A 14,779-nucleotide genomic window follows, 5' to 3' on the forward strand; every position below is an offset into this window, starting at 1 on the left:
TGTCAAATAAATAAATAAAAATCTAAAAAAAGAAACCCAAAAAACAGAAGCTGATTTACCTTTTTAAAAAAATGATAGTCTAATAATAATAGTCTAATAACTGGGAGACTATCCAGTGATAGTCTCCCAATTCTTTCCTAACCAGCCCTCTCTCTCCTTTGAACTCCTAGGGCTCTTATGTTTACAACTCATGTGGCTTTCGATCTTGGCCAGTCTTACAAGTGTTTCATAACTATTCATTTGTCTTCTCATCTCTCCCCCCCAGTTTGGTCGCACACATTTTAAAAGCAGTCGATAAATACCTGCGATTAAATGCCTGGCCTCAGAACCAAAATCAAAGCGCAGAGAAAATGACAAACCACAGTGACTGCTTTCATGTTAAAAATATTTATTTTTCTAAAAGATCACACAAAAGTTGAGAAGAGAAAGGATGTCGACTAGCCTACATCAAAATCTGGGCTGAAAGGACAAAGAGCTGCCTAAAGAAGCTGGTGGCTGAGCGAACTGCGGAGATCGGGGTGGCCGCGGGCCAACGGGACCAGTGGCCTGGGTCAGCCACACTCACGGGCCCCACCGGTGCGCGGTGGGCCCTGCACGGCTGCTGGCTCCCATCGTTCCTCCTTTTCGGGAAGTGAGACGCAGGAGCTCACTCCTTAGACATGTTCTTGATGGTCTTGTGCTCCTTCATGGCCTTTTCCCAATCGGTCCCATTGAACTCCTCAATGACCACGCTCCGCACAGTGCCTTCATCCAGGCAATGTGGGGCGATTCCTGGGGGGAGGTGACACAGAAAAAGGAAGTTCCCAGGTATGAACGAGAGCGGGGCCTGGGCTGGCTGGCAGACAAACCCACACCTGCAAGCACTGGTGGCGATCCACTGTTAAAGCTTACGACCCCACAACGTCAGCTTCCCGACTCCCTTTCCTTCCTGGCGCGTGGGGGTCAGACTTCCTAAGCCAAGGATGCCAGGGCTGGATAGCACTCAGTACCAAGCTGAGAGCACAAAGTATCAAGATCCAAGCCTAGAACAACCTCTGACTAGCAGCCTGAAGAATTCACCGGACTTGTCCAGGGTTTTGATAGAACTTTCTAAGTATTAAACACCTGCCCACCTTTATAGGATTTTCTACTTTCCGAAAACCTTTCTTGATTCTTACAGCAGGCAGGAAGACCTCTCCAAGTGGTACATGAAGAACACACAGGAGCTGCTAAAGAAGTGGGGTGGGGAGGGGGCACATGGCTGGCTCAGTCCATGGAGCACGCGACTCTTGATCTCAGGGTTGTGAGTTCGAGCCCCACATTGTGTAGAGATTGCTTTAAAAAAATTTTTTTTAGGGATGCCTGGGTGGCTCAGTGGGTTAAGTGTCTGCCTTCAGCTCAGGTCATGGTCCCAGGGTTCTGGGATCAAGTCCCACATCGGGTTCCCCCTGCTCTGCGGGGAGCCTGCTTCTCCCTCTCCCTCTGTCTGCTGCTCCCCCTGCTTGTGCTCTCTCTCTGACAAATAAATAAAATCTTAATAAAAAAAAAAAAGGAAACAAGATTTCTTGACTGCTACTTTCCACACTGCAACTGGTGTCATTCCCCACTCAGATCCAGGTTGGACCTGAAGAGGAGGGGCTTGGGGACTTGCATTGTTTATATTTTAAACAAACTGAAAAAATTTTTTTTCAAACAGAATCTTTCCTAACGGCATTATCAACACTCCTCGCTCTTGCCTCCTTCACACCCTGAAGCATCCTCGGGGTGAAAATTCCCTCCCTTACCACCCTGCCAGCCCCCCCAGGCTCATGTCGTCTCCTCCGTCTACCCCTCAGTGTCAGCCCCCAGCGACCAGCAAATGAAGGCAGGATCTGGGTGGCTGCCCAGAGGCAATCTTCCCTCCCATCACTGGGAAAGAGCGTTGCTGAACAGCCCTGTTCTTCTAAGACCCCCACGTGCACGGGCCCCGCCAAGCAAGAGGCAAAGCCAGAGAGGCCAGCGCCAGGCCTAGCAATCGGCGTATGAACCCGGGGCAGCCGCAGGTGTCCCCGAGTCCCCCCGGCACGGGCAGCCGGCCCCCTTCACTCACCGAAGCCTCCGGGGTTGGAGCGCGGAGTATAGAAGCTCTGGACGCCGCACCTCTTACAGAAGGTGTGCTGAGCTTTGTGCGTGTTGAACGTGTATGTGGTTATGTTCTCAGCTCCCTACGGGGGGAACGGGCGAAAGAGATGTTCTCCTTTTACAAAGAGTGTTTTTAGTTTTTGTTTTTTTTCGGTCATCAAAAAAAATTAAATCTTTTAAAAGGCTCCATGGGGAGGGGATGCCCTTCTGTAGGGCACCCTCTCAGGGTTATGAGGAGGACATGTCCAATCTCCCACAGAGACAGAGGCGTCTGGAGGACAGGGACCTGCCTACGCTGCCCAGAGCCACGTCAGGCCGGAGCAAGGCGGCTCGTGGCTTCTCTTAGTCAAGTGCACACCGGCTGACTCAGCCTTGAGCTGTCCCAGCTCCACCGCAACACAGCGCGTCCTATCCACGTCAGGAAGTGAAAATGAAAATGCCTGCCTCCTAGGCCTCGGAGGGGAGACAGGTCACCCTAGCGACGGGCTCTCCATGTCCCCGAACAGCACCACTCAAGATCTGGAGACAACTGTTGACTGTATTTGAATTCACGTACAAAGGACAAACCAGGAAAAGAATATTTGCCAGACGTCACGGTCACAGGGCTAATTTCCTTAATGCAGAATACAAATGGGAAACTGGGCAAAATGACAGAGAAGAAGGAAAACAAATCCCTCCTTCACCTATGAAATGATATGCACACTCAGAAACAGCAATGAGGTATTTTTTTTTTCACTGTCAGGTAGGTACAAATAAAAAAAAGTTGGTTAACTTCGTACCGAGTATGTGGACAAATGCATGCACTCACATATCAGTCACGGGAATATAAATTGGTAAAATCTGGCAACATCTACCAACATTTAAAAATGTACACATCCTTTAACACAGAGTTTATCCTACAATCAAAATTCCATATGCATCCAATGACACGTACATAGACATTCTAGCACTGTTTAAAACAAGGCTAAAGGGGCGCCTGGGTGGTTCAGTCAGTTGAGCACCCAACTCTTGGTTTCAGCTCAGGTCATGACTCAGGGTCATGAGATCAAGCCGCATGTCGGGCTCCACTCTCAGTGCGGAGTCTGCTCAAGATTCTCTCTCCCTCTCCCTCTGCCTCTGCCCTCCCCCCACTTGCTCTCTCTAAAAATAAATAAATAAAATCTTTTTTCTTAAAGATTTTATTTACTTATTTATTTGTCAGAGAGAGAGTGCACAAGCAGGAGGAGAAGCAGGCTCCCCGCTGAGCAGGCAGCCCGACACGGGCCTCGATCCCAGGACCCTGAGATCATGACATGAGCCAGAGGCAGACGCCCAACCAAGCGACAAAGGCGCCCTAAATAAAATCTTAAAAAAAAAAAAAAAAAGACAGTTCCACTTCCAAATACTAATATGGAACAACCTCCAAGGTTAAACATTAAGTGAAAAAGCAAGGGATAAAATAATTTGTATACTATATTATCATTTCTATTTTTTTTTACCATTTCTATTTTTTAAAAAAGGATGTACCTTGGCCTGTATATATATATATATATATACATACACACACACACACACACACATTCATATGCATATGTTTCTTTACATATATATTTATAAAGAAATAGCCAAGAAACAGTGGTTTCCAAGGAGAGAAACTGTGTGGCTGGAGGGTCAGGGGTGGAGGTTCTTACCAGACTTAGACCTTCCCATCCTTCTCGTGCAGCCTGCCACCCAGCACCGCAGGACAGAACAGCCCTCAGAGCTCTGTGCCTCCCGTAAAAACAGCTCTGAGTTCTCATGCCACTACCCAGAGAAGCAGCAAAGAACAATTGCTAAGTGGTCCTAAACCACCCAGAGTCATCCGATAGGACACTTTCCCCCAAGAAATGATCGGGGGCAGTGGGCAGAGAGGGGCTGCCTCACACTTCACCTTGTTCATTACTGGAGGTCACTCAGCGACATTCAGACCCTCATCCGCACGGTATTCCATGCACCTGCCAACCTGACTCCGCCACCCACGGCCTGTCACCGTCACACTGCCATATACTCTACCTTTCTGGCGACATCTGTTTTCTTGCCCCATCAGAAACCACCAATGACCGCCCTGCTGGCCAGTCTAATGGTTGCTTTTCTTGACCACTAGATTCTGAACTGGTTCCTCTTAACCTGACCTCTCGGTACCAGTCCTTCCATTTTGAAACAGGGGTCTCTGAGGACAGCACACTCGACCGACTTTCCTCCTTCGCAGGCCCCTCTGTTCAACCCTCTGTGAATGTCGGCGAGCCCCAGGGCTCTGGCCTCGGCCCCCTCCCGTCACCGGCCACGCCAGCAGCCAGCTGGCCACACCCAGCCTCTCAGCTCTCAGCATCGAGGAGCCAGCAACTCCAGAAGTGGAGGCAGCAGATCTGCATGCTCTCAACGCCAGACGTACGCACCCAGCGGCCCACGGCCCATCTCTGTCCTTGTGACTGCTGACGACATCTCAACTTTTCTGAGAAAGAGCCCCCGATGCTCACCCTGCCTCTGAAATGGGGGTTCTCAGCATGTGGCCCCAGGACCAGAAGCATCACCGTCACCAGCGACCTCGTAGGAAATGTTGATCCTTGGGTCCCGCTCCCAGACCAAGAGAATCAGGAGTGGGGCCCAGCAAGCTCCCTAACATGCCCTCCACGTGATCATGCACTCGCTGAAGTCTGAGAGCCACTACTCTGAAATAAATCTCAAATATCTATTTTCTTTCCATCTCCATGACCACCACCCGAGCCCGTGTTTCCATCTCCTCTCGCCTGGCCACCCCAGCAACCTCCTAGCTGCCTCTCTGTCGCAGCGGCTACCTCCCCACACGGTCCATTCCCCACCCAGCGGCCAAAGCCAGCTTTGAAAGCGCTGAAGCAGGCCTGTCACTACCCTGCTCAAAACCCTCCACGGGCTGCACACTGCACAAAGAATAAAAGCTGTGTCGGGGTACCTGGGTGGCTCAGTTAAGCCTCCAGCTCAGGTCTGCTTCTGTTCTGGGGAGTTTGCTTCTCCCTCCGCCCCGCCCCCCCCCCCCGCTCTCTTTTTCACTCTGCTCTCTAATAAATAAATAAAATTTAAAAAAAAAAACAACAAAACATCAAATCACTCCTTCTAAAGGCTGGGGCCAAGTATGGTGCTCTAGGGCACCAGGAAATGCACTGATAAGCAGGCCCAAGGAGGAAATAAAGGGGGTAAAGTACCAATTCTGAGACCCAAGAGCTTACGGCTGTACCTGGTGGCGCCTTCAGGAACCATCTGTCACAGGTGCTCAGGGGCGAAGCTGAGCTGGGACCATAGCCTCTGGCACGCTGCCGAGAACAACTGGCATTCTCTGGGTGTACAGGGAAAACAGGGAGCAGTGTGCTACCCAAGGGTCCCCCTCATCCACCAGGCACCCACAAGAATGATCAAGAAAAGGAGACAAAGTGGCCCCAAGTGTCCGGGATTAAATCTCACTCCCCAGGAAAGGCCAGGACTCACGCATTCCTTCACTCAGTTAGTGATTCCTTCTGGACACAGAGTGCCTACTCAATGCCAAGCCTGCAAGGCCAGGAGCTGGTCAGATGCGACTAAAGATGATGCTCGGAGACCCCAACGATTTCACAGAGGAGACAGACGTGGAAACACACCATTACACCAAAGAAGAGTGAAGTCTGTCAGACCACAGTGGGGGCGAGGGGAACCAAGGATGGAATGAAAGCCCCAGCCCACCCCATAGTAGCGACACTGTGCCAAAAGCCTTTCCTTTCTTTCTTTTTTTTTTTTAGATTTTATTTATTTGTCAGAGAGAGAGAATGAGAAAGCACAAGCAGGGGGGAGCAGCAGAGGGAGAGGGAGAAGCAGGCTCCCCGCCAAGCAGGGAGCCAGACAAGGGACTTGATCCCAGGACCCCAGGATCACGACCCAAGCTGAAGGCAGACACTTAACTGACTGAGCCACCCAGCCATCTTGCCAAAAGCCTTACTAAAAAGCTTGTATTCTTTTTTTTTTTTAAGATTTTATTTATTTATTTGACAGAGAGAGAGAGCGGCGAGAGACAAGCAGGGGGAACACCAGAGGGAGAGGGAGAAGCAGGCTCCTCACTGAGCAGGGAGTTGGACACGGGGCTCAGGACCCTGGGATCATGACCCACGCCGAAGGCAGATGCTACTGACCGAGTTTCCCAGGTGCCCCAAAAGCTTTTATTCTTTGACCAGCGATTTTATTTCTAAGAAAACTGATCCAAAAGACATAACTTGTAAATTACCGGAGATTTATGCACAGGGAGGTTCACCACAGTGTTGTTTATAACTGGGAAAAAAAAAATGGCACCCGACCTAGAAGTTTAAACATAGGAAACTGCTTCTGGTACATTCACATAACAAAATATCCTGCGGGGAAAAAAAGTGCTGCAAGTACAGGAATAACAGCATAAGTAAGTTAGGAAAGGATTGTGGGGGAGGAAGAGATTCGGGGACCAAGGGGCAATGGAGGGAAGACTTACTTTTGTACCTTTCAAAAATCTGTACCAAGCACAAGAAAACTCCCCAAAATAATGAAATTACAATTTTTTAAATCAGGAAGACTCACCAATATGCTGCCTACAAGAGACTCCCTTCAGACCTAAAGATACATGTAGACGGAAAGTAAAGGGATGGAAAAACATTGACCAGGCAAATGGAGGCAAAAAGAAAGAGGGGAGAGCAATGCTGACATCAGACCAAAGAGATAAGAAAACAAAGACCCTAACAAGAGACAAAGGACACTACGTAATGACAAAGGGAACAATCCAACAAGAGAACGTAACGGTTGGAAATATCAATGCACCCAACATGGGAGCACCCAGATCCATCAGGCAACTATCAACAGCAATACGTAATAGTAGGGGGCCTTAACCCCCACTTCCATCGATGGGTAGATCACCCAGACAGAAAGTCAACAAGGAACCAGTGGCTTTGAAACTTTAATAATTTGAGCAAACTGGAGTGAGTCTACTTCTGGGCCTCTTGATTCTCTTCTATGGATCTGCATCTCTATCTGACCATGTTAACACTCTCTCGATGACTCTGTGTATAGAAGAAGCTTTCATATTGAGTGGAGTTACTTTTTCCCACTTCATTGTTCCCTGTGGACATTATTTTAGCTATTTTAGGGCCTGAGTATTTCCATATGATTTTTACAGTAACCTTGGGGTACCTGGGCAGCTCAGTTAAGCAACCGACTCTTGGTTTCAGCTCAGGTCATGATCTCAGGGTTGTGGGATCGAGCCCCTCTTCGGGCTCCACGCTCAGCAGAGAGTCTGCTTGAGATTCTCTGTCTCTCTCCCTCTGCTCCTTCCCTGCTCATGCTCTCTCTCTTTCTCTCAAATAAACAAATCTTTAAAAAAAAATGTAGGGCAATCTTGTATATGTCTGCAAAAGCCTTCCTGGGATCTTGATAGACATCACACTAAATCTATAAATACTGCGGGGAGAATGAACATCAATACTATGTTGAGGTTCCCAGTCCGTAGACATACGATATCTATCCACTTATTAAGTTCTTCTTTAGTAACTTCATCGGCTTCCTGTAATATTCAGTACATAGATCAGGGACATGTTTTGTTAGTTGAACACCTAACTATTTAATTTTCTTTGCATTGCTTGAAATGGTATGATGATTTTAATTTCAGTTTCTTAGTATTCATTATTTTTTTTTAAGATTTTATTTATTTAATTGACAGAGAGAGAGAGACAGTGAGAGAGGTAACACAGCAGGGGGAGTGGGAGAGGGAGAAGCAGGCTTCCCGCTGAGCAGGGAGCCCGATGCGGGGCTTGATCCCAGGACCCTGGGATCATGACCTGAGCCGAAGGCAGGCCTTAACCAACTGAGCCACCCAGGCGCCCCATCTTAGTATTCATTATTAGTATTAGACATGCACTTGATTTTTAAAATTGAGATATAATTCACATGCCATTAAATTCACCATTTTAATGCCAGAGCCAGGGAAGAGGTGGGCAAAATGGGTGAAGGAGGTCAAAAGGTACAAACTTTCAGTTATAAAATGGGCATGGAGGGGCGCCTGGGTGGCTCAGTTGGTTGAGCGACTGACTGCCTTCAGCTCAGGTCATGATCCTGGAGTCCTGGGATCGAGTCCCGCATCGGGCTCCCTGCTCAGCAGGGAGTCTGCTTCTCCCTCTGGCCCTCCCCCCTCTCATGTGCTCTCTCTCTCTCTCATTCTCGCTCTCTCAAATAAATAAATAAATAAAATCTTTAAAAATAAATAAATAAATAAATAAATAAATAAATAAATAAAATGGGCATGGAGGGGCGCCTGGGTGGCTCAGTCAGTTGAGCATCTGCCTTCGGCTCAGGTCATGATCCCAGGGTCCTGGGATCGAGTCCTGCGTCAGGCTCCTTGCTCAGTGGGGAGCCTGCTTCTCCCTCTCCCTCTGCCCCTCCCCCCTACTTGTGCTCTCTCTCTCTCTCTCTCTCTCTGTCAAATAAATAAATAAAATCTTTAAAAATAAAATAAATGGGGTGCCTGGGTGGCTCAGTCGTTAAGCGTCTGCCTTCGGCTCGGGTTATGACCTCAGGGTCTTGGGAATGAGCCCCACATTGGGCTCCCTCCTCAGCGGGAGGCCTGCTTCTCCCTCTCCCACTCCCCCTGCTTGTGTTCCCTCTCTCGCTGTGTCTCTGTTAAATAAATAAAATCTTTACAAAAATTAAAAAATAAAAAATAAAAATAAAATAAAATGGGGGAGCCTGGATGGCTCAGTCGTTGGGCATCTGCCTTCGGCTCGGGTCGTGATCCCAGGGTCCTGGGATCGAGCTCTGCATCGGGCTCCCTGCTCAGTGGGAAACCTGCTTCTCCCTCTCCCACTCCCCTGGCTTGTGTTCCTGCTCTCGCTAACTCTCTCTATCAAATAACTGAATAAAATCTTAAATAAAATAAAATAAAATAAAATGGGCATGGTGACTATAGTTAAGAACACAGTTGTTGCATATTTGAAAGCTGCTAAGAATAAATCTTAAAAGCCCTCATCAGAAGAAAAAATTATTTTTTAATTACATATGTTGTCAGACATTAACTAGACTTAATCTTGCTGATCATTTTGCAATATATACAAATACTGAGTCATTTTGATGTACCCCTAAGACTTAATAATGTTACATGTCAGGTGTACCTCAATAAAATTTTGAATTCACCATTAAAAAAATTGTTGAAGATATATATGCTTCATTGGGAAATGATAAAAGTCGATCATAGAACAGAACAAAAGGCAAAATCCTATTTTGATAACGACATATACAATGTCATTGTTAATATTATTTAGCTGTATTTACCCAGGTAGAAAATAATGCGCAAGGATATACACCTATATATATCAGTGGTTACTTTTGGTTGATAGGATTTGAGTGATCGTCTTTATTTTTTGGTTCTATTTTTAATGTTTTCACAGTAATATCAAGTATGCATCCAAAATATAAAGGGGAAAAATAACATAACCTTTCAGAAATACGCATGAAACCCAGGATGACAGGGACAATCGAGCTCTCTGAAGAGGTCCTGCTCTGCTCCCTTCCGCCTGGCCCTCCATGGGGCACCTGCTGTAAGCCAGGGGCTCCTCACGCCTGCCCTTAGCACTAACCTTCAGGAGCTTGAAGCGAGAAGCCGGGACAATGAAGTGTCTATTCTGCTTCTTCTTGCAGATGCTGCAGCTACAAAAAGACAGAGGAATTCCCAGGTTGTAAACAAGCATCTGTACCCTCTGGGGGCCCAACGGGGCCCAACCCAGCATGTCCCGAGAGCCGGCTGACCCCCGAGGGGAAGCCCCTTTCGGCGCCATTCAGGGAAGGGGGAGCCCAGGCAGACGCACAGGCCTCTGCTCGGCAGTCAAAGCCACGCACCCCTCGGAAAACCAGGCCTGTCACAACCACATCCCTGCTGCCCACCCCACCCACCCCCCAGTTTATTACAGTGAAGGGAACTGTTGGATTCTAGAGACATTTATAAAACAAATATCAGACATAGCTACAGTCTGCGCCTCTGGGATACACCGACACCAAAAACGGACAAGGAAGCCTCCATTTCCCGCTTCCCTCCTCTGTCCATCACAGAAAGCCTAGCTCTGAGTCAAATGGGTCCTCCGAGTTATCACCTTCGGGATGAAATCTAAATCCCCTTTTCAGTCTGTCTTGACAAAAATTCCTGATTTCATACAGAATTCTCTAACAGGACTGGATCCTGTCGAACAATGAGGTATGTGCTATTGGTTCGGATGTCACTGTCCTTGTTCTATCACAACACCTGGGAACGTGCTAAAAGGCAACCCTCCACAGATCCTGGCAGAACCATCTGCCTCATCTAGAACAGAGCCAGAAAGCCTGGAACATGGTAAGCTTCCCAGGGTATACACCCTCTGCTCATTTCCCCTCCCCCTGTGCCCAACTCTGGACTCCTATGAAGACTGCCTAACCAAGGCTTTTCATTCAGTTCCCCGGGCTGACCTATGTCCAGAGATCACCACTCCCTGTCAACCCACCAATGGTATGGTCTGAGGGGTGACGCTGAGGGGCAGAAACTGGAGGACCCTAGTCTGTGTCCCCTGGGGCTCTGCTGTAGGAGTGAGCTCACTCTCTCTCTCTCTCTCTCTCACACACACACACACACACACACACACACACGCACGCACGCACAGAGCAAGCCAAGTTATTTTTAGCCCCCCCCATGTTTCAAATAAAAATCTTATTATTGAAAACATCTAGCACATATGAAAGGAAAAAAAAAAAAAAATAGAACGAACTCTTATGTACCCGTCATCTGAGGCCAACAATTATCAGCTCCCGGCTGATGCTGTTTCATAGGTACCCTGACTCCCCAGATGCTGCTTGAAGCGCTCGCTGCGTTTTAACTCTTAAGTCCTTCCAAGCAACTTGGGAAGAGAAAACACTCACTTGCAGTCGAAGATGTGCAAGTCGGCTGAGGCCCAAACTTCGAAGCGAACTGCTCCACAGTGGCAACCTCCCGTGTGCTTCACCAGGCCCTGGTATTCACTGAATGAAACCACAAAAAATCAGAAAGATAAAGATTTCTGAATAGTCGGGCAGGACCTCGGCGCCCTAGCTTCTGCTTTTTCTCTCCCTCGTTGTTGGAAGAAGGAAGCAAGATGGCACAAAAGTCTTCTCTACACAATGGCCCCATGTATTTCTGCTTTTGAGGACATACTGGCAATTAAATAAAAGAAAGAAAGAAAAGAAAGGATTCAGTGCCTTCTTTCCTCTGACCTCTCTTTTTTCAATTTCTTACATTCCGTGAAGTTGCAAAATAAAACATTCCAGAAATACGGGAAATGGGAGTTGGGTGGAGGATCCTAATCCCACCACTCAAACATTATTTACATGTCAGATACCTACGAAGATTTTTTGTGAGCTAGGCACGGGGGAGAGAGCGAGCAGTAAACAAGATACAGTGGGCGTGTTCCTGGCCTTACCAACCATATGCAGTCATCAAACAAATTACCCAAGCAATATTTAAGGGACTGTGATAAAAGCAGTACAGGCAGCTATGAAGAAGTGCAACAAGGAGACCTGAGTCTGGTGGTTTGGAAAAGCCTTCTTCTGAGAAAGGCTCTTGGAATTTTGCTATATTCCCCTCCAGGATTTTGCATATGCAGGACTCTTTACAGAGCTCTATGTACACATTACATACTATTTTAATCCTCTCAAAACATATATAAGCCAGACCCTTGGTTGAACATTATCAAGTTTGAAAAATGTCAAATTGCGCTCCAAAAGGGCCAAATGCTCCTCAGTAATGAGAAAACACTTCACTGTACCCACTCAAGCAATGATTACCGGAAAAATAGCTTGCGGCAGTTTTAATTAGCATTTTTTTGATTTATAAGACTGAATGCTTTTCCCTGTTTCTTTCCAAGGTGAATCGGTTAACTTGATGTATTTAAAATCTTTCTGCATACACAAATAATGCTCATTGTAAAAAAAAAATTACAACACTTGATTATGTTAAAAAGGAAAGTCTCTGGTAATCTTAATGCCTGGAGGGATCCACAATTAACTATTCGCTATATATTCCTCCAGACTTCTTTCTATATGGTAACCTTTTAACAAAAACAGTGCAGAGTTATACATTCTTTTTGCATATAAGTGAGTGAATTTGGGTTATTTAAACAAATGTACGTACTCACACCAATCTAATGGGTAAAAAAAAAAATCTTGTCTTCTATCAACGTTTAAAAATCTTTTTTCTTGACCATTTATCAAGTTTGTTTTAAAGTAAAAATTTACTTCAAGTTTGAGTTTTACATTTCTGAGCATGTTTATATCCCCTACACTTAGCAACTGGTGGCTCACCACAGGGGGTCAAAAATGTTTAATGAGGAATAGAAAAAAAAGTTCAGCCGGTAATCCAAGATGATAAATCAGAAAGTGAAGCGCACAGGAAACCAAATATTTTATCTCTGAGAAGACTCATCCTAACTAAGAGAATTTCTTCAGGATTAAGGACAAAAAAAACATTTTTGTTCAAGAAAAGGAGTAACCCTCAGGCTGTTATGCAAGTGTTAGGTTATCCTCGTTTTTTTTTCTGTGATTTTGATCGCTCTTTGTAATTCACAAAATAATGGACGCAGAGATAGATTATCGGGGTGCTAAAAATATTTCTCTGTAGCCCAACTATTCTTTTTTTTTTTTTAAGATTTTTATTTATTTATTCACGAGAGACAGAGAAGGGGAGAGAGAGAGAGAGAGAGAAGCAGGCTCCCAAGGAGCAGGGAGCCAGATGCGGTACTCGATCCCAGGACTCTGGGATCATGACCTGAGCCGAAAGCAGACGCTTAACCATCTGAGCCACCCAGGCGCCCTGTAGCCCAACTATTCTACAGGACAGAGATCTAGATGCTATCGCATTTGGAGACAACAAGGCAGCCCTTACCAGAGTTAATAGCTCATTTCGAACATCCCGGACACTGAAATCCTCCCCTGGCCATCTAAGGACCTGGATGGAGGTTCTTCTGCAGGAGCGAAGCTGGGGGAGCGCGAAGGAGAGCGAGCCACCCAGGAGCATCAGTCGGCGGAGAGCGCAAGGCCTCCCTCTCCCCCACCCGCCTTGGGTACCCGCGCCGCTGTTCAGAATACCGAGCATCGCTTTGCGCGCGCTTCTCCCCGGGATCAATACCCCCTCCCCCGCACTCCGCTCGCTCCCAGGGAGCGCCTGGAACAATAACGGGATCTCGCCTCCCGGTGGGTTCAAAACTATCCAAGCTTTTCTCCCCCCGCCGCCACCTCTCCCTCCCACCCACGCTCCAAAAAAACACGTGCGCAAATATAAAAAGCGAGTCAGGTAGGCGCAAAGTCGTGGGGTTTAGCTTCTTCTCACTGGGAAAGGCCCCCGCGCCCTCGGCGCGCCAAGACGAGAGACAGCGTCCCGAGCACGATGGCTGTCCCCGGGAAAGACCCTTTGTGTCCCAGGACGCGGCGCGGCTCTCCACACGCTCCCGGGGCGCAGCGCCCCGTCCGGTCCAGGGCCGCAAGCCCGCACCAAGCCAAGGCAAGCGGCCGTGCGAATGAGGGACGCGCCCGGGGCCACCACGGGGCCACGCGTCGGTCACGGTGCGGGCAAGACGGAGGGCGGAAAAGCTGCCCCGGCCCGCGCGACAGCCGCTCCCGCACCGAGGGGGTCCGAGGGGCGCCGACTCCCGCGCCCGGCCCGGCCGCACTCACAAGGTGTCCAGCAGCAGCTTGGCGGCGCCCTCGAAGGTGAGCCTCTGTCGCTTCTGGAACGTCTCCCAGCGCTCCCGCTGGTCGCCCAGGTCGGGCAGAGTGGCGGCCGGGGTGGCGGGGGTCGGCGGCGGCCGCGGCGGCGGCGGCGGCGGGAGCAGCGGCAGCTCCGGCGGCGGCTGCCCCGGGCCCACCTCCCGGGCCCGCGGCGACGACTGCCTCGGCCGCCGCTTCGCCGACGGCTGCCTCGCCGCCGCCGGGCTGTCGCCCCCGGCCTGACCGGTGGAGCGCCGGGCGCGGCTGGCGCTGGGGGCCGAGGGGGCGGCCGCGGGGGCCACGGAAGCTCCGGGCCCCTTCTGCCCGCGTGGCTTGGCGGCCGCGCCGCTCCTCACCCGCCGCATGGCTCCCGCAGCCGGGCGCGCAGGCCTCAGCGCCCGCGCGTCCCCGCCGCCCCGCGCGTCCCCGCCGCCCCGCGCGCGCCCCCGCGCGCCAGCCCAGCGGCCCGCCCAGGGGGCGCTGCACCCGCGGCCGCGACCCGGACCGCTGCACCTGGCTGCCGCCGGGCTGCACATTACAGACCCAGCTCGCCCGCGCGCCTCGGGGCCTGCACCTGCCCGCTCCATCCCGCAGGCCTCTGCTCCCGACACGCAGAGCCCATTGGCACCTGCGGAGGCGCCTCCGTCGCCTCTGAATCCAGAGGGCTTCTTCCTACCCTCCTGACCTGGGGAGTCCAGGGTCAGCCCTGATTTCACACCCGCACCCGAGCGCCCAGGCTGGGGTAACTTCGTCTCCAAGATGAGGGCAGTACCTACCTGGCGGGAGTCATCGTGCTCCTGAAATGAACTAACGTGCCTAAATGGCCAGGCACCTGCTGTCTGCCAGGCAAAGAGCAGCTGAAACCTGCTGTACCTCTTGGTCTCTCTTACCAGATCATAAAACCGTGTCTTGAGGATTTTGATGTCCGACAGATTCTTCAAAATGTAAT

At 49.4% G+C, this 14,779-nt stretch overlaps 2 protein-coding genes across 2 annotated transcripts in view; one reads left to right on the forward strand and one right to left on the reverse strand.

The window, feature by feature from the left end:
* PIGL (phosphatidylinositol glycan anchor biosynthesis class L) overlaps nt 1-9,869 on the forward strand; it is a 99,686-nt gene extending 89,817 nt beyond the window's left edge. Inside the window, exon 7 of the mRNA XM_088027953.1 lies at nt 9,769-9,869. Coding sequence (XP_087884079.1) covers nt 9,769-9,810 — 42 coding nt within the window. The 3' untranslated portion in view covers nt 9,811-9,869. The remainder of the gene's footprint in view (nt 1-9,768) is intronic.
* CENPV (centromere protein V) lies at nt 372-14,196 on the reverse strand. Its single transcript, XM_028096668.2, has 5 exons — nt 13,798-14,196; nt 11,014-11,112; nt 9,708-9,777; nt 2,069-2,183; nt 372-771 (listed from the first exon to the last, which is right to left on the reverse strand). The coding sequence occupies exons 1-5, from the start codon at nt 14,193-14,195 to the stop codon at nt 647-649; spliced, it is 807 nt and encodes a 268-aa protein (XP_027952469.2). The 5' UTR covers nt 14,196; the 3' UTR covers nt 372-646.
* Between the last annotated feature and the right edge of the window lie 583 nt (nt 14,197-14,779).

Source organism: Eumetopias jubatus, unplaced genomic scaffold (genome assembly GCF_037043125.1).
Source record: "Eumetopias jubatus isolate StellerSeaLion01/CBP00866 unplaced genomic scaffold, mEumJub1_p1.0 scaffold_10, whole genome shotgun sequence".
Classification (NCBI taxonomy): Eukaryota; Metazoa; Chordata; class Mammalia; order Carnivora; family Otariidae; genus Eumetopias; species Eumetopias jubatus.